Source organism: Columba livia, chromosome 7, assembly GCF_036013475.1.
Source record: "Columba livia isolate bColLiv1 breed racing homer chromosome 7, bColLiv1.pat.W.v2, whole genome shotgun sequence".
In the NCBI taxonomy this organism is placed as follows: domain Eukaryota; kingdom Metazoa; phylum Chordata; class Aves; order Columbiformes; family Columbidae; genus Columba; species Columba livia.
Window position 1 is genome coordinate 18,232,862 of NC_088608.1, and position 25,706 is coordinate 18,258,567.

The following is a 25,706-nucleotide window of genomic DNA, read 5'->3' on the forward strand; positions in this document are numbered from 1 at the left end:
TCTAAGAAGTGTAGTTTGGCTTTCACTGAGGTTTAGATAATTTCAACTTCATATGGTTCAGCTGTTTCCCAGAACAAGGGTATGAGAAAGTACACTATTGAGAAGTGGTTTTTAAGGCGTGCTAAAATCTGGCTATCTTTTCTTGGAAAAGTGGTGGCATCACCCTACTTTACTCCCTCCCCCAAGCTGGGTCAAGGAATTGAGATTTGATACGATGTTTATTGTGGGAGGATGTGCTTTTTGCTGTTTCTGTGAAAAAGAAAAATGCTCAAATCTGGCCAAATTATAAGCCTTTAAAAAATGCAGTTTACACATGCTCAATGAAAGTTTCTGAAACTTGAAATTCCTGAAGACTGTGTGAATATAGGATGGCTCATCCATGCAGGGAAGGGTGCATCACCATCATCACTTCGCCATAGCAGCAGACACAAGTCTCGAGGCAGTTTGGGGCCTAATAGGTCTGAGAAACAAGACCCTCCAACGTGCATTCCTAATGTCGTGGCAGTTGGCTTTTGGCCTGGCCTTTTTTTTTTTTTTCTTTTATTTCTTTTCCCATTTGCTGTTGTTCCTGGTCTTGTGAAGAGAGTGCAACAGGAAAAATAAAGCAGCCTGGGATAAAGTGTCTGGTGCAGTAAACTGGGTGAAGAAAAAAAAAAGGGAGTTTCATCCACATGAGATAAAAGACTGAGGGAGATCCCTCCATGATCAGATTTTTGTGTGCTAAAGGAAGCAGAGCTCAGTTGTTGAAAAACAACTTCCAATCAGTTTGATTTGCAGTTGATTCACATCTACTTTGTAGTTTGGCTTTGGCTAACTTTAAGAGTTCTTGACTTGAAATCTTTGCAGTACTGTTTTAAAGTAACTATTTTACTTGTGTGGAACACATTATGCAGTTATGAGCAGGATGGTTCCTGGAGTATGACTGTGCAGAATGTCTTTCAGCAGAATCCAATATCTCAGCACATCTGCAATAGAAATACCTAGGGAGACAATTCTGTATGAAAACTGAAATGAACTTAAGAAGTATGACTAATGAAATAATTAAACTTTACTTAAATAATACAATTCTCATTCTTACTCTGGTGACTCAACTGGAGAGAAGATGAGTCCTTTACCACCATTGGACTGGTGTAGATTGTAAACCGAGGTAGTCCTTTTTCATGCCCCTAAACTTCCACACAGTTTTTGCCTTTAGAATAACAAGCCAGATTCTTAGGATATTCAGGGTCCCTTAGGCAGTGTGTAAATGTCCACATTAATAATCCTATAGCTCATTTTGATCCAAACTTTAAAAAATTTCTTTCAGCTTTTTGACAGGATAAAGTTATTCTGGATGCCTGCAAAACATCAGCCAGATTTTATTTATCTGAGGCATGTTCCTCTTAGAAAGGTCCATCTCTTCACTGTAATTCAGCTGAGTTGTCTTGTGCTTCTGTGGATTATAAAGGTCTCAAGAGCTGCCATTGTCTTTCCTATGATGGTATGAAATATTTTTTATTTCTCCTAAAAATCCCTTGTCTTTTCACTTGTCGATAATTGTTATTGAAGAAAAATAATAATTTGGGGGCTGGTAATTACAATATTGCTTTGATTCAGTATTCAAGGACAATTCACACTGTATTAAGTAAGAAAAACTTCTGCATATAACCTCTAGTTTGAGTCCAGGTTGCACTCTATTTATATGTGTGGATAGCCCAGCTCTCTATTCGTCTATGCAAAATTATTCACTTAAAAATTTTTAAAATGTATTTTATGTTTTTATTTAAGGAGTGGTAATTATTGATTTTACAGAAAGAACATTCACTCATTAAGAAAGATTATTGATTGTGCTGAGGAGCTTTACTGTGTCTTGCTGGGAATAAAAGAAAAATCTATTCTGCTGCTTAAGTGAGCTCTCTCTGGTTATTTCACTAGTTGAAAATAAAAGATGTCTACTGACCACAGTGATTGTTATATGCTTCATGCCATACTTCTTCTGAACAAAGTAAGACCAGTTGTTGGCGTATCCAAATTAAAGAATAAAATTCTAGATGTAAACTGTGGTCACTTTTGAAAGTATCCCTCTACAAGTGTGTTTGTCAGTTTTACTTGCTTAATTTCCTGATTCTTTAAACTAATACCTTTACAGGTCCTAGCCTTGGTATTTGTCCGAAAACTCATGGATTTCTTTTTTACTAAACGGGAGCTCAGTTGGTTAGATGATTTGATGCCTGAGAGCAAAAAAAAGAAACTGGAGGATGCTGAGAAAGAGGTGGGTTGTGATTTCAGGTTCTTTTGGTGTGTAGTCATAACCCTACACAGTGTCCCTCTTACTTTCTGGGCCAGCCAGCAGTTTCCTCCTGCTACTGCAGAAACAGTTTACTTCCACTTGCTAATGCAAAGGTCGGTGATGCTGCTTTCCCCTCTTAATCAGCCCCCCCGACTTTTCCTTATAGCCTTAGGCACTACCACCCAGTTCACTGTTTCAGATCTGGACTCCTTGTCTCCTTTCAAAGAACACACATTTCAGACAATTTCTTACAAATACAGGAGAGATTCTTACACATTTCCACTTAGAACGTTCCTATATTTTGACAGCAAAATGCTGATCTTTCTCATGTAGCTTTCTAACCAGTTTTGCATCTATTTTATAGAATTTCATCCAGCTGCTTCTTCAAGAATGACTTGTTTGAATATCATACAAAACTGTGGGAGTAGGAAGTCACTTTATGTGTAGGGGATAGAGGTCTTTGTCCTTTGTCCCTGGTATCAGCCACATGATCAATGTCAACTGTTACGGGACATCAATACTGGGCCCAAATAAATGAGGAACAAGTCTCAATGAGAAACACTACCTGCAGGAGCACTAGGTAGGATAGATTAGTGCTGGATTATTTTAAGTGGTAGTCTCCAGCACATTTTAATAACGTGGTGTGAGGCTCTGGTGGCAGTGGCAGGTGAAGGTGCAGACGATGCCATGTGGTTTTGGCAGGCTGTGGTCACTTCTAGGCAGGAGTGCACATATGGCCTCTAAGGTGCCCTGAAGACCTTTGCAAAGCCCGGGACCCGTGAGACAGCCTTTTGGTGGTAAAAGGGTGCTGCACAAACTAGACAATGTGCATGGGTAAGCCAGGAATTTATCCTTAGGGATGCCCTGACATGTGATCTGAGATCAGTGAAATGGTGTGTGTGTTTAAGGATTCCCATTGGTAAGTCTATTTGTAGAAGTAGGACGAGCTAATAATTGGAACATATAACTCTGAAAACTAGATTTCTCTGCCTTTAGGATTCTTCTGTGACCTTTGACAACTCACTGCTTCAGCTGAAACCTGGAGAACTCTAACTTTGCTTTCTTTGGCACGTTCAACATACTTTCATAGGATATGTCTGGGGGGAGAAGTTTTACCTAAGTAATAAACATTATCATGATTATTTACTATGCGCCTGTAAAGCTACCAGTCTGAAATTAAAATATGTGAGTCATTGTTTTCCCCCTTGAATCAAAGCAGACCAGAGAGTTGTTTCATCACAGTATCTGTTTCCGTCTGAATTGAGAGTAACGAAAAGTAACCAAGGTAGCTCCCTCTCTTCTTGTGGGTCTGCTTGTTGGAAACAATTCCTTGTTATCCTTATGTTTTGGTTATATGTCACTTTCCTTCCCATGCTTGATAGGATGGCATTAGAAAACAAAACTGGGAACATCTACTGGTGTTACTTTATTTCATTCACCGTCTATTTTGAGAGGTTATTTTTACATATTTTGGCATTTCTAAATATTTGGAGCTATTATTAAAACTGTTCAACTGTCAAAAACTTAGGAAGCTGTGAAGCCTGGAAATGACAAAATTAACTAGTAATAAAACTTCTGACATGTAGCCTAAGGAATTAATTGGAGAGTTGCTATCACACGGCTTTTAAAAATAGAAATATTCTACCCACAAGAATATTCAGAAATACAGTTGACAAGATCTGAAACGTATTTGATTGGATACTAATTTCATCACTTGTTTTTTATATTTTTAGGCCATGTTTTTCTAAGGCTTTGTACATTTATAGTGGATATTATAGATGCCTTTCTCTCACAGACCCCCCTTTGGAAGCCACTTTGATGTTAATCAATTAAGTCTTTCTGAGACAGGAATGAACAAAGTGACTTCTTTGGAGAAAAAAAAATGTTGTGACTTTTAAAATGGTTGTAACAGTAAAACATAGAAGAAACAAACTTCTCTGCAGAGAGGACTTAAATTCTACTAGTTTGGAAAATTGTACTGGCTCTTCCAGCTAATACCAGCTCACCAGTGTGTGTGATGTATGTGGGGTTTTGGGTGATCTGCCAAAGAATGGTAAGCTGCTCTTTTTGGGAGAGCCAACTCACACTTCCTAACAGGCACCAGGGTAAACTGTTACAAAGGGAAGAAACATGTGGAGGTCCGTGGGTGTCTGTTATGCTCATACACACACAGTGCAGCAGTTGGGGGCAGGATTTGATGGTTACATTCATGTGAAGGCACCTCAACCTCCTGGCTGCCGATTTCCTGACCTAACAGGGGTGGGAGCCTTGAGAATCCTCCCGTGGAGCCTTGAGCTGATGACTGAGAGACACAGACTTGTTTTGCTTTGTGCTTGCAGGCAGGACATGGTGCTAGAGGGGTGTTGTTTTGTTCTTCTCTCCCCTTAAGACAGGTCTTCTAAATTAGTAAATAACTGACAAAAAGATCTTTGGTACACATGTATCCTAGTTCGCATCACTTCCTGTTACAGAAGTTTTTTCCCTTTTCAAGTGAAAACTAGTTTTGGTGTCTTATTTCACTACTTTTCACTGCAGTAAAACTATCAGTGTTATAACTGTGAGTGAAAATTTAACTTGTGGCTTCCTTAATTTTTGAATGTTAACATTGCAATGTATATATCTTGTTATGCATGATATTTAAACTTCACTGTACAGTTGCTTACTCATTGTTACTAATTTTTCTCTTCCTTTATTGTTAAAAAGTGTCTCCTCTATTTGACATTGAAGAATAAAATTAAGTTAAGATACATATTTAAAAATAGAGGGTTTGTAACGTCAAATATTTAAATTAAGAGTCGAAAAGTATCTAAGAACTTCAAATAAATACTTAATATTTAAGAAAAGGGGGAAAAGGATTAAAGTATATACATTTCACTTTTCACAACGCATCCTGTCTCACAACTAAATTCCTTCCTTCTAGGAAGAACAAAGTATGTTAGCAATGGAAGAGGAAGGGACTGTTCAGTTACCACTAGAAGGACATTACAGGTAAAATATACCTTTCCTCTTTTAGGTGAGTTGCAATTAAATAAAATAAACATGCCACAATATTTATCCTTAATGTGTACTGAATGTTGGGAGGATGTTTGTCTGGTAGCAGAGTACAGACAGGTGAACTGAACCACATACTGCAGCATTTAACAAGCTCAGCCATCTTCTAGTCTTTCCAGGTGATCCCACAGTCCCCAGGAAAAGGACACAGTAGCTCAAGTTTTCCTTGGGCAGGATGGCAGGATCAGGTCATTCATAATGAACCTTGGCTTCTGACACGCGCAGTGTGAAAAAGAAGATGTAGAGCAGGTTAAACTCTTTACCCTGATGCTAGCAAGGAGCCAGGAGAAGTTTTGAACACACTCCAGAAAAACAAGATTCTTACAACATTTTAATTGATGTCCTATCTATGTGAGGTACTAAGTGATTCAAAAGCTGTGCAGGGTAGGTAAAGCATAATGAAGGGTTGACACAACTTAAAAAGCATGAAAACCTGTGTTGTAGATAGTAATACATGTGGCCAGCCCACAAGGACTCATTCACAGTTTTCAGGAAGTTTATTGTTAATAAAGATTTTAAATATCTACTGATAGTAGCCTCTGCATTAATGCTGAGTTCTGGGAATACATCTCAGTGGCCTCCTCTTATATTTCAGCACAAAGTTACCCTACTGTCTCCTACAGCAAATACCTGTGTCTCTGAAAAATCCCAGGCTGTTTCTTACTTTCAATTCATCAGGCTTCTAAGAGTCTATTTATTTGGGTTTTTTCCTTCTTTTCTTATTTTGTCCATCCCTTTTTGTTCTATTTTGTATTAGCAATACTTAGCTTAATTTATCTTGCGGTGTGTTCTGTATTGATCTGTGGCATGTTTACTTGGGTAGAGTTGCCTAGATAATAACTGACTTTCTGTACTGTAAGGGTCACAGTCCTACAGCTTAAAAGAAGACTCAAGACATTGGTTGATAAAGTGGTTCCCCAGAACACTGTGAAAACAAGTTTACTGAGGGTTTACTGGATGTCAAGACAGACGTAAACCATGAAGTCAGGAATAATGTACAGGCAGGCCCTTAAAATATTTGGAGCAGTCTGGGTAAAGCTAAGGGCATAATGGCTACAAAGTGCTGCTTAAAGTTACTGATTAGCTTGTTTAATTGGGCCATTTTTATTAAATCTCTTGAATATTTGACTTTGTCAAGGTTTTTGATTGCTTTTAAAACAGTTGGAAAAGCAGGTGGAGTTTCAGAGCATAAGTATTTGGAGAACTCTTAGGAGCTCTTAGGATTATCGTTTAACCCAACTATGCCACTGCAATGCTGTGGTATCTTGGGCAATATTTAATTTCACAGTTCCTTATTTTTCTCTGTGTGTTAGTTGGAAGTGTCAATGTATTTTATTGATGTTACTGTGATTAATGCTGTTGGAGAAGGAAAATACTAGAAAAGTGCTAAGATGTTTTAAGAGAACATGTAAATCACTGTTCAAGATTTTTGAAGTTTAACATAATTTCTTAACTTACATTGCACTTATTGCTATCAGTTTTCAAGGACATTTGCAGTGTTAATAAGTAACAAAGATTGGTTGCTCATTGTTTTATTGTGTATTTACTTTGCTCTTCCCTAGAGATGACCCATCTGTGATAAACATTTCTGATGAAATGGCAAAAACTGCTGTGTGGAAGACATTATTGATATCATCAGAGAATGCAAAAGATAAGGAGTCAAGCTTTCCTTCTAAAAGGTTTTGATTTTTTTAATTGCATTATACTTTATATATTGGTGTCAAATGAATATCAGAATATTTTGCTAGGTATTTGAAAGATTTCTAGCATCTTGCAGTTTTATTTCTTGAGGTTTCCTTTTATTCATGTCCAGTCACAATATTCTGAGCTCTAAACAAAAATTCACTATGTATGTTTATTAAAAAAAAAGAAACAATCAGAAATATTTGCATGCTACTTAGTTACGCTACAGTGGAAAACGAAGTTGAGCATGCCTGATGCTTGTGTAATGAACCACCAGCCTACACCTGGATATTGCACAACAGCTGTTTGTGTTCTGCTTGCTTTTGTTCTTTCCTTTTGGAAAAGAAGTGGTCATCACTGCTCTGGAAAAATCTGTATGAAGAGCCCAGTACTCTGAATGCAATCTACTAATAATTGGAGTGAAAATAATTTTAAGATTGCATCACTTCTTTTCATTTTTCTGCCTACTGCACTTGTACTCAAAACAGTTAAACATGTAAATTTTGGTCCAGACAAATGTAAAATGAAACAATGATGTTTTATCTGTGCTACAAAGTTGTTTGGGAAATAAGAAAATATTAAATACAAGCACAGTGTGATTGTAAGAGAAATTTTCCTGTGTTTCCACACATTTTTAATTTAACTATTTTCTACTTAATTGTTTCATATCGCATTTTTGTCATAAACTCCCCTTCCTAATCACTGTAGAAGCTGATTCCCCAAAGGTAAGGCCCTGTACCCTAGTATTTTCTTGGACTGTGTCTTCCAATTCAAAATGGTGTCACTTAGGAACCGGAACGACTTAGAAACGTAGCATGGTTTAGATTTGAAGTGACCTTAAAGATCATCTAGTCCCAACTCCCCTGCTATGGAGAAGGACTTCTTCCAGTAGACCAGGTTACTCAAAGCCCCATCCAGACTGGCCTTGAACACTTTCAGGGATGGGGAATCCACAGCTTCTCTGGGCAGCCTGTTCCAATGCCTCACCACCCTCATGGGGAAGAGTTTCTTCCTTTCATCTGATCTAAATCTACCCTCTTTCAGTTTAAAGCCATTACCCCTTGTCCTAGCACTACATGCCCTTGTAAAAAGTCCCTCTCCAGGTTTCTTGTATGCCCCCTTTAGGTACTGGAAGGCTGCTGTAATGTCTACCCAGAGCCTTTTCTAGGCTACAACAATCCCAACTCTCTCAGCTTGTCTCCATAGGAGAGTTGCTCCAGCCCTCTGATCATCTTTGTGGCCCTCCTCTGGAGTCACTCCAGCAGGTCCATGTCCTCCTTATCCTGGGAGTCCCAGAGCTGCATGCAGTACCACAGGTGTCACAAGAGTGGAGCAGAGGGGTAGAATTACCTCCCTTGACCTGCTGGTGATGCTTCTTTTGATGCAGTCTGGGTTACAGTTGGCTTTCTGGGCTGCACGTGCACATTGTTGGGTCACGTTAAACTTCTCATCAACCCACAACCCCAAGTCCTTCTCCTCAGGGCTGCTCTCTAATCCATTCTTCATCCATCCTGTTATTTGTGCTTGGGATTGCCCTGATCCATGCACAGGACCTTTCACTTGGCCTTGTTGAAATTCATGAGGTTTGCACAGGCCCACCTGTCAAGACTTGACTTGTTTTTGGGAAGACAGAATGAAAAGACATTTCAAATAGGAATGTAAAATGTCTTAATTAGAAATTTGAAATTTCTGTGTTTAAATACCTGAAATTTTCAAAGATCCTTTGAGCAAAGAGCATCCATGTAGGCTGCGGCTCAGACAGCATTGACAAAATATGATTTGACCTTTCCACTGCAGGGAAATAGAAACTAATTTTCTAATGTATCTTTGCTCATGAAAACAAAGACTCAGGTGAAAAGGAACTGAGGGATCACAAGTTTCATGGTTTTGAGTGCGAGTGTCATGTTCTAAAGGAACAACCTCTTAAACAATCTGAAATCCTGCTTTTTCATGTGCTGTAGCTTCTCTCAGGTGCCCAGACAGAAGTAGATTCAAAGAACTTTAAACCTGGAAGGCTTGCTTTCTCATAAGCAAAACCATAGACGATGTTAATCTTAAATTATATTAGAGACAGAGCTAAAGAAACATTATATTCTTAAATGCATGTATCATTCATGAAGATTTAATTCAATCCTAGGTAAGTACTGAGAAAATACAAAGCTTGGAATGGTTGCAGATATAAGGCTAATTTTTGCAAATGATCAGCAATATCACATTACACAATTCTTTTCAGTGAAGGGTATCTTACCATAGGGGAAAAAAAAATCAGGTTGTTTTGAAATTAATTTTACTGATGCCTTTTGAAGTTCAACTACAAAAGTGTTTAGTACTCCTTTTCCTGTGTCCGGTCTACTTTCTTGTACTAATGTCCCAAAATATTATTAAATGGGGATAATGAAATTGTTATACTGTACTATGATTTCATGTAATGATTTTTATGTAAGGCACTGATCAATTAACAACACAGGGTGATTTCTGGAACACATAAAATCTGGAAGTTCTTCATACTAATTAAATACTGAGTTGATTTGACTGATGAAAGACTGACCAATAATAAACTAAGATCATCTCCCAAGAGAGATCTTAGGCAGGAAGGGTTTATACAAGTGACTTCTCAGCCTTATGCATGGATAATACCTATCGTATGCTCTGCCCTGCCCCTGGATCTGTGAATATAGTGTGTGATAGTTCATACATTCCAGACTCGTAAGGGTATTTAAGTGTTTAAAGAGGGGACTTAAATGAGATTTACTTCATCAACTGCTGCCTAACCATAGAGGCACCTGAACGTTACAATTTTCCAACCTTAATTTTTTGTTACTAAAATTCCTAGGGACCTAAAGGTCTCCTTTTGAGCCTGTCTAGTAGAATGGAACACCATGGCACCTCTCTGAAACACAGCCCTCCATGTCTTTGCTTGAAATATTAAGTGCTTCAGATAGCAATCTCAAAATCTATGCAGATGATCTGACCATGTATAGAAAGTAGTCCTAGCTGGTCTTTTTAAGTATGGGAGAAAGAGGCATCTATCAATTTGCAGATGGCGTGAATTCCCTTCTCTACCTGAATATATGTGAATCCTGCATCCCAAGCCTTTCTTCTCAGGCTTGTTAGACTACTACTCCCTTGGTAGGGAGGAAGAGAGTTCCAAGTCCCTTACAGATCCACCAGTTACGTGTTTTACTGGAAAAAAACTGCACTTGTCCTCCCCCCCGCCCCAATTTCTCAAGGCATTAAAGCCCACATCTGCAGGAGATGCTCAGAGATGTGGATCCTAAATAGAAAGAAGAATTTCCTGGTATCACAGAGGCACCTAAAACGTGGAAATATTATAGACTGTAAGGCATACAACATATCCTCAGTGTCTGCTTTTACTAAGAACAGGTAACTCTCTGCCTGCTGTACTGCTGCACTTTAAATTCACCCCCCAGGAATTTGTTTGCATACCCTTTGTGTGCAGAAACTGTAACATACCCAATTCTATCACTTCTACAGAAGGTGACGGATTTGGCAGTTGAAGTGGCAGAAGTTGGTATTCTTTAGCTATTTCCATTAACACCTCTGGAAACTGCCATAGGCATGGAAGTCAGATTTGGCTGAACTGAATTGTATCCTTAAAGCAATTTTTATGTGAAGAAAAATGTCAGTTGATTATAAAATTGTGCATGAATCACCTTAAGAATTTGAGAATTGCTCTTGCTTTCTTTAAGTGTTATGTAACTCAGCCTATTTCTCATTCATTCTAGTTAAGGAATTACTCCCATGAAACCTGGTAGGTTATGTGCTTGATACAGGTTTGTTCTCGGAACCATCTTTTTTTAGATACCCTGCCACTCTTTGTTGAAGGCTTGATTTGCCCGTGTTGTGGAAGCCTCTGCATTTTCATAGTGTGATTGAAACTCATTGCAAGAACATGGCTTTTTATTTATTTACGCTGTTGTAAATTAGAACATTCCTCACAAAAAAAAAATCATCTGCTTTGCACATGTATTGCTTTCTGTAGGCAAACCAACAGTGTTTTAACTGGAAAAAAGCTGAATCCAAATTTGACCTCTGCTTCAGAGTTCTTAGAGATATGGCTTTTGTGTGATCTTTCAGGCTTTTTTTTCTTTCTTTTTTTTTTAAGTTAGCTCCTTATAACGTATGCATGAGGAAGTATGTATTAAGCTCCAAATGGGGAATATTGTCACTCCCCATCCCCCCAGCCTCCACCTGCTCTCCCCATACAAGACTGAAGGCCAAACAATAGTTGGAAACTGGCTTCAGAAACATTCCTTCTAAATGTACAACGAGCAACAGAATGCATTTTAAAGATAAGAAATACTTATTGTGACCTCATTTGTCTCATTAAGAAAATGCTGGTATTGTCCGAGAACTGTCCCAGTACCATTATTTAATCAATTAACAGTTGTATTTGCCAAAAAAAAAATTGGCTATCTTTGCTTGCATGCTGGCTGACTTGTCTGTCTGTGTATCTTCAGTTCTTTACCTACCTCGTCACTAAAATGCTGGCTGCTGTCTTCTGCATCATGCAGCACAGAAACTTTCACTTGCTTCCCAGTGTGTGCTATGCAGCATGAAAAATTAAGTAAAGTATCAGTGCAATGTTGGGTTTTCAGGCAAGTCATTAATATATAAGATAGTTCTGCTGTAACTCTTTTTTTTTTTTCCTTCTTTTCCTAGTGCTGAAATCAGAAAAGAGAAGAAAGCTGACTCAGGGAAAGGTGTTGACCGGGAGACTTGTCTATGACTTGTTCTTCAATTGATTTTTTTACAAAAGAATGACAGGAGTGCCACAACCACTAAATATAAATGATTTGACATTGTAACTTTTGTCTTTCATCTCAAACTAGCACAGGTAATGTAGTGCAATATTTGTCTCATTTCACCTTGTCTAAATGTCTACATTGTCTAGTGTCTGTGTAAAAGTCTGCAGTAGCCAATGCAAAAACCTTCATATTCTTTGCTGATATTGGCCATTTATCAGTATTTATATAATAAATTTAGCAAGCAGTTTCTTTCAAATTCAACTTTCCTGTTAATAGGTTTGTACTGTATTTTGCTACTTTTTCTGTGTGAGAATAATCTTCATTCAAGATGAACTTGAAAAACGTGTTCCAATTTTTTTTTTTTTTTTAAATATGATCTAACTCGAGTAAATTATTTCAGGAGACCCAAACTGACAAGCAAACATTAAAGAAGTTTTTAAAGTAACAACTGATCTGACCCTGTGAACAAACTAACAAGGATAATCCTTTCCTCCACAAGCTGTCCTTTTGAAGTCATGGATTACGCTTGCAATGAGGATTGCAGGGTCAGATTCTGTATTTGTGAAGTTTCCCTTGATTTAATACAGTGTATTTATTATTCAAATTTTTATGTAACTGGAGCAGTCAAATATATATATATATACACAAATATATGTTAAAAATATATATTAAAACATTCTCTCAACTTAGTTGAAAAAACACCACCACGTCCTTTGATGTGAAACATGGGTATGGTATTTCTTAAAATGTAATCTTTGATTACAGTACCTTGTCTGGTATTGTATGAATGTTGCTGTGGTAGGCCAAACAACTGCATTGTGCCCTTAATTTTATGATAGGGAAAATGTGTAGATACAAACTCTGTCCCACGTGCAGTTATATCACCTGCCCAGCGATTTTCCTCTTTATTGCCTAAAATACAGCTACATAAAGGGCATATTTATATTGTCCTCTCTCTACTACCAACTGTAAACCTGCTTTCAGAGATCAATTGTGTATAATACTTAAATGGCTATCCTGCTGTTGCTTTTGTTACAGCTCTTCACTATTCCATCAAGTACATATTGATCAAAAGATAAAAACAATATTGCAAAGTAAAATGTGGCTCTAAATCCATTACAAAGAAATTTTTCATAATGGATTTTGTTACTGCCTGATCCCTCAAGCTGGTCTTTTGTGTAAAACAAGGACTGCAAGACTAGGTATTGAAATGGAGATGCAGAGCAAAAGTTTTATTGCATTTTTTGAAATTCATGGATTTTAAGATTTTTTTTTTCAAGATAAAGTTTTAAATGAGAACTCTCATTATTACACTATTACTTAGAATCCTACAAAGTCTTGTAATCTTTGTAACAACTTATCTACAGGGCTCTAACATTCCCCAGTTTTCCAGAATATTATAATCTTTCCATAGACCTCATGCGAACAACTTTTCATTTCCAGTGCATTTAAAGTATTCCTTCTAATGTTTTTGTGCGTGTGCATATGTTTTACTACTTTAGCCATAAATTATAAGTGTATTTTGCTGCAAACTTATAGGGCCACTGTTCTAAATTTGACTTGGCATTATCAAAGCCATTGAAGGCCATTTTAATGAAAGAAAAATAATCTAATGGACACAAAGAAGGATTTACATTTAATTCAATGTTTGTATTTGTAAATTTAGGAAAAAATTGCTGATGCATTAAGGTTAAATGCTTTGTTTTGTGTACTTGATGATAAATTGTAAGATTCCAATTGTTTTAAGGTTAGTATAGAAATTCAATACTGGTTTGTCCTGAAAGCAGCCTGGTGGTGTTTTAATATGTTGCTGACTTTGTTACAGATCATGTATACAATCAAAATGTATTAGTTTCACTTGACCAACTCTTAGAATATTAAGAAATCAGTGTATTCAATGGCATTCTGTATTTCCGTTCAGTATTTCAGAGTGGTTTTATTTTAAAACAGTCACTCTGTTCTTGTGTGAATTTAAATGCTATTCCAACGTTAATCTTAACATTCTGAAATCACACACAATATAAAGCAAATGTAGTGCTATATTTACTTCTAATTTCATATTCCTAGTCAAAATTACTCAATTTCTTGGATGTAATTTATTACAAAAGTTTATGTGTACATGTGAATAGACTATTGTGTTTTTCACAATTAAGAAATGTTATGTGAAAATAAATATTTATCCTAACTAATTTTTCAATGTTATTTTTGCACTGCAAAACCCAGAACAAACTTGTACTATGGTACAGATTTTAAATGTCTACCTGACACTTGAATATATTGCACAAATTAATTGTAGAGCCCTGTCCTGCTCTATTTTCAATGAGAATCTCATGGAAACGTGCAATGCTACTGGTGTGTGCTCCCTGTGGTTGATGGTGGTGCCAACAGCACACCAGTGACCTGTGCCCGGAAGAGAGTGGGAAATAAATTCTGCTTTACTGGTCCCGAGTTGGTTCCCCTCGCTCCTAGAAGAGATGATGCAGGCCAGGCAGCAGTAGTTGGACCTTTTTACAGATCGATAGGTAAGGTCATACAATTTAAACTTCCTCAATGCTACAGTTGTTTTAAATGTCTAAGAGTTGAACAGCAGCTCAGCCTTCTGCTGTCATGGGAGCTTCTGCTAATTCTCAGGACCCTAGATTTCTGCTACTGAAAAACTTTTAGGCTTTAAAGCCTAGTACTAGTGCCAAAATGCAATATTTAAAGTATTGACTCCATCTTACTAAATCCCTTTGAGCTTTTTCACCACGTTTTAGACCAAAGACTGGAAGCCTCCCAGCCAGAGAACTGCAACAGTTGCACCTCAGGCTTCATCTGTCACATGAAGTGTATTTTACAACAAACTTAAGTATCCATTTCACATGGAAAAAGATTCAGAAAGGTAATGGGTAAATGCCTAACTCTAGCACATGGCACTACTTCAGCACATCCAGTTCCTAGTGCTGCCTTTGCACACTCACAAGAGGAGCTGGATTTCTTCTGTGGCAGCTGTTTCAGGCATTTACCTGTGCTCATGCCTTTCAAGTAAGTTGTCAGTTCCCTGAGGCAGCTCTATTGTCTGCATTACTTTTGGAGCTGAGATCTACCAGAGAGAAAATAAGACACTAAATATGTTTGTTTATATTACTATAGCAATCATTTTTTTACAGTTGCATCATGTTCTGTTAGCAAAATATCTTAGAAGCTGCTTTTCAGACAAAGAACTATAATTGTACTTTGTTATGCCTCAGATAAGATAGTTAAAACATGACTATCTATTGAGAGTACAGAAGAGTTTCCCAGTGAGATGCCACCATTAGTAAGGTAGGTCAGACACAAAGAACTGCATCCTTAAAGACTTACTTATCCATACTATATAACCTTTAGTTTTATTTAGCATGTTACTCTGATTACATTGAAGGAATACTTGCAGTTCTTCAATGAGAGCCTAGTTAATGTAGCTTTTGGATTATAGAAATACTTTTTTGTCTTTATGACAGTGTGAGTGATAACATTTAAAAAAACAGCCAAACAAAACACAAACACGCTTTTAGACTGAAATATCAGAAGGTACTGATTTAAGCGAGTACTATGCTTTCTAGAAGTCTGCAACATACCTACATTCTGGTGATATGAAGACCTGATTAAACACAATCAATAAAAATGCAACCATTGCTTAGCAACAGAAATAATTTCAAAGATTGGTGTTTCATGGTGTACACAGGTATCCCAAGAGCCAACCCTTATCTTGATTTGTAAAAGTTTATACTAGCTCAGTGTACATTAGCTGGAGCGGTTTGTGGAGAAGTACTATCACTAACAATGAAATGCTGGTGCTAAGGGAGTGAGAAACACTGCTTTATGAAATGGCTCATATGGGTATATATATGCTTATGTGCTTGACCGCTGATGCTGTGGTCTTTGTCAGTATACCACTGTGGGAAAGAAAAATACAGAGAATGTTATTTCTAGCTACATCTAAATTATATAAATCAAACATGACAGTCATAAAAACATTTGCAGCCATTTAAAATTATCCCAGCATGAGGCTAATTCAGCGTGGGGGCAAAGACATGATGGTGGTAGTACACTGCTATGATGCTGTTGTCCCTGCTTTGTGTGTGGGATACACCATCTCTTCCTGCTGAAGTACAAAATGAATATGTGGCGTGTCCACATGGAGGGCAGATGCAGCTCCTCATTTTAGAGTGGTGCCTGGTCTCTGCACCCTGTAAGGCCTGCAAGTTTGGTTGAAGGACAAACATGCAGTGGTGCATTTAGCTTCCTTTGATGGGGCTGGGAGAAGGTAAAAAAGGAAGAGCTTGCACCTTAGTCTGAGATTTTCCATGTACAGCATAAGCATGGGCAAATAACTACTTGTCTTACAAGTACAATAAAGAAACACCAAATGTGATGGGCAGGTTATTTTGGACTTGGGTGAAGTTAACTTTTCCTTATATCCTATCTGTAAGATACTATTCATTGGACTTTGGATATATGCAAAGACTGGGATTGGCTTAGCTGTGTAGCTGAGAACACCAAAAATTAACAAAGTGAAATATTAGGTAAACAGTGTCAAATAGGAGAAGGAGTTGCTTTACATTTTTTTCTTGTACAGAAGATACATGGGTGTGTTAAAATTTCAGTAAGTGAACATGAAATGCAAGTATGTGAACTCTGATTTAAGGTGGCAATTGATTTATACCTAACAACAGGGAGCTTTTGCTATTATTCTCATAATACAAACCCATTTGTATGATAATAAACAAAACAAAACCCTACCATTGCCTGAAAATCCACTTCAGCATCAACAAGAGCTTTGGAAATTTGTGCTGCTTGCTGAAAGTGAACATTATCTGAAAAGTGGAAGAAAAAGAGAAAAAAGGTAAACAAAATTGCTTCTGTACTACTCTGGGGGAAAAGCAAAACAAGGAACACAGAAGACTCACCAGTACTGCTAACTGAAACACAAATTAGTTGCAGAAAGCAGTATTATTTTATTGACGGAAATGTAACAGCCTTGCCCCTTTGTGCTTTTGTTTTGTTATTAGTAGAATTGCGAACCTGCCTGTAATACTAAAACGTCTAATTAACTGCAACTCACCATCTGCTGTTCCATGAATAAGGAGATATTCAACTTCCTTGAATTTTTTAGCTCTGGCCATTACTGTTGAACTCTGAAATTAAAGAGAAGGAAAAAAAAATAGAAAAAAAGGTGCTAGTTATTAAAAGATTATTTGCTACCAACTGACTTTGATTCCTGCTGACAGAGTCTGGGTCCTTCAGCTAAAAACTGCTACTGCTCCCCCATCATCCCTGCACCCCCCAGTAGCATGTTCACATGTCCAACAGCACCGTGCTCGCACTCAAACCCTTCTGAACCAGTCTGCCATTACGACCGAGGGTTACGTCTGCAAAGTAACACACAATTCCAGAGGGGAAGAGTTTTGTGAGTGAGATACACATTTAATGCGTTGCTAACATGTTGTTAGCCTGCAGCACACCACTTGCCACAGGTTTCCTGTGCGACAGCAGACAAGTTAAAAAATGTTGCCATGGCAACAGTGCACCCTACAATAGCAAAGAGCAGATATTGCAGAGACTACATGTGTTATCTTCCCCACCAAAATGTATGCTGGTTTACCTGTAGGGAAGTCAACAGAGCTACCATTTCATCAGTCTCAAGTGAAAATGGCTGACAAGTTTAAAACAATTCTCTCCCCCACATATGACAGAGAAATACCTAAAGGGAAAAATCCATAAACCAAATCTACAAGTAGAGGTCCAGCTACCTTTTGGGAATTGAAACACAATATCGTAATAAAAAAAAAAAGTAATCAGCAACTACGATTAATCAAGAAACTTAAAAACCAGCAACAAAATATTCCCTAGAACATACAAACCACCTGACTTGCTACTGTGACTAGGTACTAAAGAACGAGGCAAGTAAAGATTGCATGTAAGCCCTTCAATGTGGGCAAGGAACTGGTACAGGACAGTGCTCTGCCAGGAGAGCGGGAAGAAGGGACAAGAAACAAGATGTTTTAGGCCTGAAAAGACAGTGAGTATAATGGGGCAAAAATACATTGGGTTAAATTTCCTTCTTTAGCAACATTACAGGGGTTCTCTGCTGAATCCCTGCAGAAGTATTCTCAGTATTAAAGCAACTTAAAAACTACTATGGCAAGGAAAAAACAGTAAAATTAGAAACAAAATAATGTGGTGTTTTTCTTCCCCACATTGTATTAAGGCTGGATCCTTGCACAGTGATTTCCATTTAGTACCCCCAAACAGTCCAATACATGGTATTACCAAGACACAGAAATGTTCTAATTTCCTTACGTCTCTTGTACACTCATGAATCTTTAAAGCAAGAATAAATATTAAATTCCTTTTGTCATGGCAGAATAGTGTACCACAAGCCTCTCATAGGTGACATGAGTTATTTGTAGTTATTGAACCAAATTTACAAAACGAGTTCAGCAGAGAGAAAAACACAACCTCCAATCCATAACATTGCAATTACCCTGCCTTTCATAGTGAAAAGCTGGAGAGCACCAGAAATCCCATCTAATATACAAAACCCCATGCACACGGGAAAAATCAACTCTATCCATTGAAACAAGTTTGTCATGGAGTGAGAACAGATAGTTATGAGTGCCAAAATCTGGAGAGAGGACTTTGATTCAGTGAGGAGCACTGGTTTAGCAGCCAATAGGAGAGCGGGGAGAAAAGAAAAAAGGAACCAAGCAATATTGTTTGAGTGCACCATTTGCTACATGTACAGAGGGAAACTTGACAGGTGGGCACCATAAGCTTTCTTCCAGCAAATCAGTGTTGGTTTAAGGGACAGAAAACTTTGTTTGAGTTGAAGCCTGACCTGAGCTACACTTCTGAGAACTTGACTTTCCAAAAGCAGTTTTAGACAAACGGTGTCACTATTCTGTCCCTCCAAGCATTAAACAAAGTAGTGCTATTTGTAAAATACTTCAGAAAGAAGGAACACACAAACGAGATACTTTCTCAATTTTTTTTTTTTTTTATACTTGCAAGTCACATCTCACTTGCTGTACCCATACTCAAGATGAAAAGACTCTTCCCTACAACAGGCTTTAGGGACACTGTACTTCTGCCAAAAAAAAAAAAAGAAGGTTGCAAGATAAGGAGCAGTCTCAAGATAGGCACAGTGAAAGCACAAAGCAACAGCTTTATTAGCTCAACAAACCTCAAGTGGACACCAAATAAATACAACTTAATTTCCCCCTTCTGTTTCATAGTTATACCACCAGGACAAAGGTTCTGAATAGGCAACGTGCGCAAGGACTGAGAATTAGACCCTGCTGAGTGTAACTGGCTTTTCTAAAGATCACACAGCAGTCAACATTTTATCAGCACTCCACAAACAAGTTAAAGTTTGGCTGAAACTGAAGGTCTCTCTCCCTTTAGCATATTCTCAGATAATAGAACAAATGTCAAATCAGTACAAGATGGCATATTTACAAAATTGTACCCTGTTTTGCATAACCTAATGATGCAGCAGTTCTTAAGGACTGAACATTTCAAATCTGCTAGAAAAAGATTGCCAAATCTATGACTGTTTCAAACACTTGCCAAAGGCATATCAAATTCAGAGTGAACTGCAAAATAATCTTCTCAACAAGTTGAACAGTCTCTTCAGTCTGCTTTACATGGCTACTGCATCTGACCTCTAGAGCTCTGCTCTGATTTAGTCTCAAGTCTTTTACATCAGAGACATTTCTTTGCGGGCAGCTTCTCTGTCATTCAAGCCTAGGATCGCCACACAATTACTTATATTAGGAGCTCCACCCATGCTTGCTCCTTTCTTTTAAAGCTCTAATTTTTAATAGTTCACAACTACCTTAAAAGGCACTTATCACACCTAATCAGCCTAACTTTGGTGAGTGTGATTCATCCCTCAGATTTGACTCTTGAGAAAGAGTATTTAATGTCACAGTAATAACAAGATAGGGTGTACCCCACTTGCCAAAATATATAGTTTCTTGAGACTATATATTCAGTTGTTAAGAATATTCTGGACATTAGGAAGGGACCAGGCAGCATATATCTTCTCTAAGCAGGTGTGTGCGCAGCACCATTTCTTTTAAATTAGGGCACACAGTACAGAATTTATGCAACCTTTCACTTTTTAAGCCAGCATTATAGCGGATGCAGTAGGACAGAGAATATATTATGTAGCATACAAACCTGACAGTACAAAGTTAACCATTCAAAAATGCTTTAACAGCTTCAGTTAGGAGAGCTTTCAGTACATGCTTTGCATCTGCTTGCTAAAAAACATTTAGTTCAGAAAACAGCTCTTACCAGCAGAGAGGGGCCAGGAGGCTGACTATTGGGACTGGGACACTGAAGAAAGGGGCTGTAAGCCAGGAACATGCTGGGCTGAAGTCAGTATGGGTCTTCAGCAACAACAAAATCCCACAACCCTTCCACTGATGCTACATGAAAAGCAACAAACTCCATTCTCGAGCTGCCCTGCCCCTCCAGGTTTATGCAGAAAAGTGATTTCAGAGTAATACATTATTTGGGGCTTCTAACTACAAATGACGAATTAAATTGCATTTTCCAATCTCTAGAAGCAGCAGTGAAGTGTGACAATCTGATCTGTGTAATTACCCCTCCTCCATCTAGCTACCATTCTCCCCAATTAGTCCGCCGAGTAACACATTTGAAACCTTTAGCTCTTTGGTACTGGCAGTTTCAACGTGGCCATTGCCAGCAATGGATACTATGCCAAGAAAATACGACTCCTGGCTTGAAAGGATTAAACAGTCCTCTGTTGCCATCTGTGCCGTGAAGCTGGTGAATGACTTTGTGCACCCAGAGCGTTAACGTTCGTTCTGCACGACGACAGTAACTTCTATTTACACTGCTACCTCACAGACCTCCTACTGTTCCCACTGCCTTAAAGAAACACATTGGGAAAGAGGCAGGCGGGTGGCTGCTGGTCAGTCCCTGCTGGGCCCAAGCAGCTCACTGGGTAGAACAGGCAGGCACTCTACCAAGTCTGCCAGCAGTCACTCTCATTGTCCTCAATTTTGACCAGAACATCTGATACAGCAGTTGACAAAACTAGATAGTGACATGTCAAAACAGATGTTTCAGTACATATATGTATGTATTTATGTTTTACCATTCTTCTAAATCAATGCAAAAACCCTCACTCCGTTTTCAACCCCATGAAACTTAGTTTAATACTGATTGTGTCTTGATGCATTAAAAAATGTCTTCTAGCCCGCTTACCAACCCAAACATAGAGAATGTCCCATCTCTTTTCCTCTGACACCCGTGTTTGGTTCTGGCATCACCACGGCTGAACATCCCAATAACCAGGGCACAAAGCACCCCTCAGATCCCTCACAGTTCTCCAGCCGCCACTGTATTTCCTCCCAGATCTGAAATTTATCAAAACCTTACAGAAGGCCTGGGCTGCTCTGCCCTACCCTGATACCTGTGACTTCAAACAGCCCTTGAGGAAACCAAAAGCAGCTGATACGCAGAAGAGTAAGTCCAACAATTCAACATGTTGTAATGAGGACAAACAATCTACAGGTATTTTGCTCCCATTAGAACACCTGGAAATCTCCTCACTTTAGTCATTTTAGACCAAACCTTGGACACACTGTGTTTGTGGAGACGAGGCTAGAACTCCAGCCCTGACACTGCTGGTTCTCAGTCACTCTGCAATTTGTTTGGTATGATCACAGTACAGACAGACTTATTAGGAAACCCTAACAGGACAGTATTTAGGAGATTTTGCCTTCCCTGAAAAAAGCTTGCAGATTCCTAAAGCAAGAAGGTTCACAAAATATTAATTTTGTTAAATTACATTTCAGAAAGAACTGGAATACATTTGTTTTGGTGGAAATGCTGTTTGAGATGAAGCCTAGTTTGCCCACGAGTGTATTAAATTTTAAAACAAATTTGTTTCTTGGTGATTAAAATACAACAGTTTTTACAGCTTGTTTTACAGTCTGCAAAGTAGCCAAATGGAGCTCAATGTAAAAAAAAAAAAAAAACAACAAACCAAAAAACAACACAACAAACCAAAAAAAACCCAACACACCCAACAAACAACAGAAAACCCACACCATACAGCAAGGAGTGACTGCCTCAGGCAAATCCAAATCCAAACACATGAGACTACAGCCTCTAAAAGCACAATGCAACAGTCATGGCTGGAAAGAAGAAATAAACTTCTTTCTTCCCATGGGGAAGGAACTAGACTGCATAAAGAAACAGAGTGGCGTAGAAAAGAAAAAACACACTTCAAAAAAATAAAAGTTATTTCTTTCTTACATTATAGTTTTCCAGATTATCAGTTGCTACAGGAAGGCCCATGTATCGCTCTGTGTATATTGAATCTGTAATTAAAAAAAAAAAAACAAAACCAGAATATGCTACTTAATTTTCAGTCTGTCTGTCTACCAGAAATCTCTCACCCAGTGATACAAACAATAAGAATGCATACTGGAAATTGAAAAGACAAAAAAAGATGAAAGCAAGTTTTCCACAATGAGGCATGTAGGTAACCATCATTATTCAGAGTATTTAATATTCTTGTTGCCATGGCCACCTGAATGCTGAATATTAATAAAGTTCTTTGTGTCAATGTTACCTTATTGTTATGCTTTCAGTAATCCTAAGAAAATTACTGAAAACCTTGCAGTAAATGACTAGCATTTGAGAAAAATCTTATCTGTATTATCTAAGTATTTACTGCTAAACAAATCTATAACATGAAAATGTAAGAGTAGATTAGGATTCAGCTTGGCTCTGTTATATTTAGTCAAAATTAAGTACCTCTGATTTTCCACTGATTTTTCAGGAAATTACTTTATTTTTTAAGGTTTACTGCTTTATTTTAAGCCATACAAATCAATGCTCTGTTGCCATATTCTAATGTCCATTTGACTCTTCTTCAGCACTATTGCACTGCCTTTTTTTTTTTTTTTTAATGTTGAGTATGCATGCCTTTATGCCTTTATAGCCCTTTCCTTTCTCTAATCAAATGAAAGTGGAATTTTTAGGGATCCTGATCTTAATTTAAAAATATTTTCTGCCATATTGTAATATTAACGTCCAAAATATTATGAAAACATCCCTGTATCCTCAAAGGACTATTGCTAATACCTGGCAGTATGATTTGATCTGTTGAATTAGCCAGAGCACATAATTGCTATTATACAGCTTCTGTGCTAAACACAGAATGGTAAATTATGCTTATTTAGCAGAAGTTTGTCAGGGAAAGCTTTCCTTTGAATGTTTTTGGACAAATCCAAACCAGAAAAATGTCAAAATGTGGTCACGTTGTACCAGTACTTATATAATGTTTTTAATCTGGGAGGAGGGCTTCTATAAACTGTATTTATAGCATCATGCAACTACAATTTTACACACTATAAGCTTGAAGCACGTACAGACTTGTTCACTTGTTCAGGTTTTCCTCACATCAAGCTATTCTTAACATTAATTAGATTTATCAAAATTTTACACTCTAAAAGGAAAAAAAAAAAATTAAGGCAATTCAAATTCTATTCTGTTACTTTGAGAGAGTATATTACAATGCAAGTTCCATGTAAGCCTTACAGTTCATTCTTGTAAGTGAAGCAGCATGAAGAAGCAAAATCTAACAGCAATTAATTTCTGACACAATACTGGTCTCAGAATATGTGGCAGCTTTGAAAAGCAAACACAGACACGTTACAGTAATAATACAAGTATTACAATAATTTAACCTTCAGCAAAGCTTAAAGAGATACCTGGAGTTGTGAATCTGGCTTTTTAAAATGGGAAATAAGATTTAGGGAATTGGTTTAATTCTGAAATGCAATACTCATGAGTTCACAAAAACAGACCAAGTGGCATTTACATGGCATAAAGTTCTACACTATGAATCAACACTTTGCAGCATGTGCACTGCAAGACATATGGGAATCCTTGTAACGAGGAAGCCATCACATACCATAATATTGCCAACGTGACACGGGGGCAACCGCTATTCCACACTTGAACACGCCGCTTCCAGAGCCAAGCACCATGGAGGTCACATATCCCCCATAAGACTGAGAAGAAAACATTGCTGTTATTTTAGTCGGAAAGAAAAGGATGGGGCCCATCTGCTAAATGGTTCATCAGACGTTTATAGGCTCAACGTTTTTCATATTAATGAACTGAATTCTGAATTTGGGTCAGATCTCTCCCAGCCTGCTCAGTGGGGGAAACAGGCACCAAACAGTGTGCATGGCAGCTGTGGTGCTGATGAATGAGAACTTGCTGGGGAAAAGGGGTGCGAGTGCCGCTGAACTGTGACTCAGCTGAGGATGACGGCGTTTGGTGGCACCGTGGGCAGCAGCGAAAGACAGGAAGCAAGACACTGCCGAACCGCCGGGGCCCCTCTGCATGCGGGAGTGGGTGGAAGCAGAGCTCAGGCCCACGACGCGCCTGATGAGCAGTGCACCAGGGCATGTGAAAACTTACGGCTCCCTGCGAGCAGGCCTACAGCAGCTCACTTGCTAACTCCCCTCCAAAGTGTCAAGACTGACTAGGGAGCAAAGAATCTTCTGCTTAGTCTGTGGGAGGGACTGTGCATAACACACTCCTTACAATGCACAGAAAATTCACTTGCAAGTCTAGTCTGATACACAGCAAGTAAATATCTGACACACTTGAGCATCCAGGCAGCAAGATACCTAAACAATATCAACGACCGCCCAAATGGCTGCCCTCACTATAGTTTGAAGGGGTTACATAGGAAAATGTGCCCACCCACATTCAAAGAGAAGAGCAATTTTTGGATCTCATTCCTGTTGTAAAACCAGATTACAGGCAAATGGAACCGTATGTTAGTTCAAAGCCCTTAAACGTTTTATGCAACTTCAATACTTGGGTCCTTCCAATGAGATCTGCAAAGTAATGCATGTACTTATAAATACATGGGTTTAATTACTATGTTGCCTAACCTGGTCACAGTAAAGACATTTTACTGCCGAACCTACGGCAAAAAAAAATTAACTTATGCAGTGACAGGCTGACAATGAGACACTGACAGTCTGAAAATTCAAGAGATAAAGAAAATCTGTTTGCCCACAGGTTCAGTATACACAGCCTAGTGTTCTTCAACTATTCATCCAGAGGCTCATAAGGTGTAAGGTGGGAATGCATTAAGTTCTCTATTTCTGCAGAAAGAACTCCCTTCCACTAAAGTTAATATTACTACACTTGACTTCATACAACACAGAGATGTAGACCATCAGAAGAAAAGCTACTGAAGGCACTACCATCTTCATCTTGCCATCAAGCAATTTATTCACTGGTACCTGTCACCAGTAGTGATCAAATTTCAGCTAGCAACTTAATTCAAGACCGTGCATACAATCCTGCATATACTTAATCAGAGTATGCTTAAACAGAGTACACAAGAATAGTCCCCATGACACCAGGACAAGCAATATAGCAGCCCGGGACAGAGAAATGTTTGGAGTGAATCAAATAGTTATCGCTAACACCATATACGCACTTAGCCTTGCAGCTGAGGGGGTGTGTACATGCTATGGAACACTCCCTTCTACTGTCACAGGTTTTAAAGGCACATCAAAGTCACAGAAATCTGGCCTCCGGTTGGATGTAATGCTGAAATAAAATATAGCCAAGCACAACAATATAGCAGATTGAGATATTTTCAAGCTACTAGTAAAAACACAACAACCATGCCACACAGCTGGTTCATATGTAATTTTATATCTTTTTAAAACAAATCAGAGCAATCCAACTAATATAAAAATATATCAGTAAATGCATACTTGGATTTTTAAAAAAAATCTTGGTTCATCTTGTACACAGGAACTTGGCAGTATCCCTTTAAATTGTTTTAAATCCATTTAGTAATCCTTATTTCTGTTTCGAAAGCTCCTGAG

General features: G+C 38.2%; 2 protein-coding genes across 9 annotated transcripts in view; one reads left to right on the top strand and one right to left on the bottom strand.

Moving 5' to 3' along the window:
- Positions 1 to 13,961, top strand: part of SLC4A10 (solute carrier family 4 member 10) — a 158,376-nt gene extending 144,415 nt beyond the window's left edge. For 7 of the 8 annotated variants that reach the window (XM_065069652.1, XM_065069645.1, XM_065069646.1 and 4 more), the window contains 5 exons: positions 1,307 to 1,480; positions 2,129 to 2,251; positions 5,190 to 5,257; positions 6,883 to 6,999; positions 11,687 to 13,961. In XM_065069652.1, the coding sequence (XP_064925724.1) occupies positions 1,307 to 1,480; positions 2,129 to 2,251; positions 5,190 to 5,257; positions 6,883 to 6,999; positions 11,687 to 11,753 (549 nt within the window). In that variant the 3' untranslated portion in view covers positions 11,754 to 13,961. Of the gene's footprint in view, positions 1 to 1,306; positions 1,481 to 2,128; positions 2,252 to 5,189; positions 5,258 to 6,882; positions 7,000 to 10,749; positions 10,776 to 11,686 lie in introns of all 8 variants that reach the window. The other variant, XM_065069647.1, reaches the window with a different exon arrangement.
- LOC102089035 (dipeptidyl peptidase 4) overlaps positions 13,241 to 25,706 on the bottom strand; it is a 41,778-nt gene continuing 29,312 nt past the window's right edge. The window contains exons 22-26 of the mRNA XM_065069654.1: positions 23,756 to 23,855; positions 22,090 to 22,154; positions 16,856 to 16,928; positions 16,534 to 16,607; positions 13,241 to 15,686 (exon numbers count right to left, since the gene is read on the bottom strand). Of these exons, the coding sequence (XP_064925726.1) occupies positions 15,588 to 15,686; positions 16,534 to 16,607; positions 16,856 to 16,928; positions 22,090 to 22,154; positions 23,756 to 23,855 (411 nt within the window). The 3' untranslated portion in view covers positions 13,241 to 15,587. The remainder of the gene's footprint in view (positions 15,687 to 16,533; positions 16,608 to 16,855; positions 16,929 to 22,089; positions 22,155 to 23,755; positions 23,856 to 25,706) is intronic.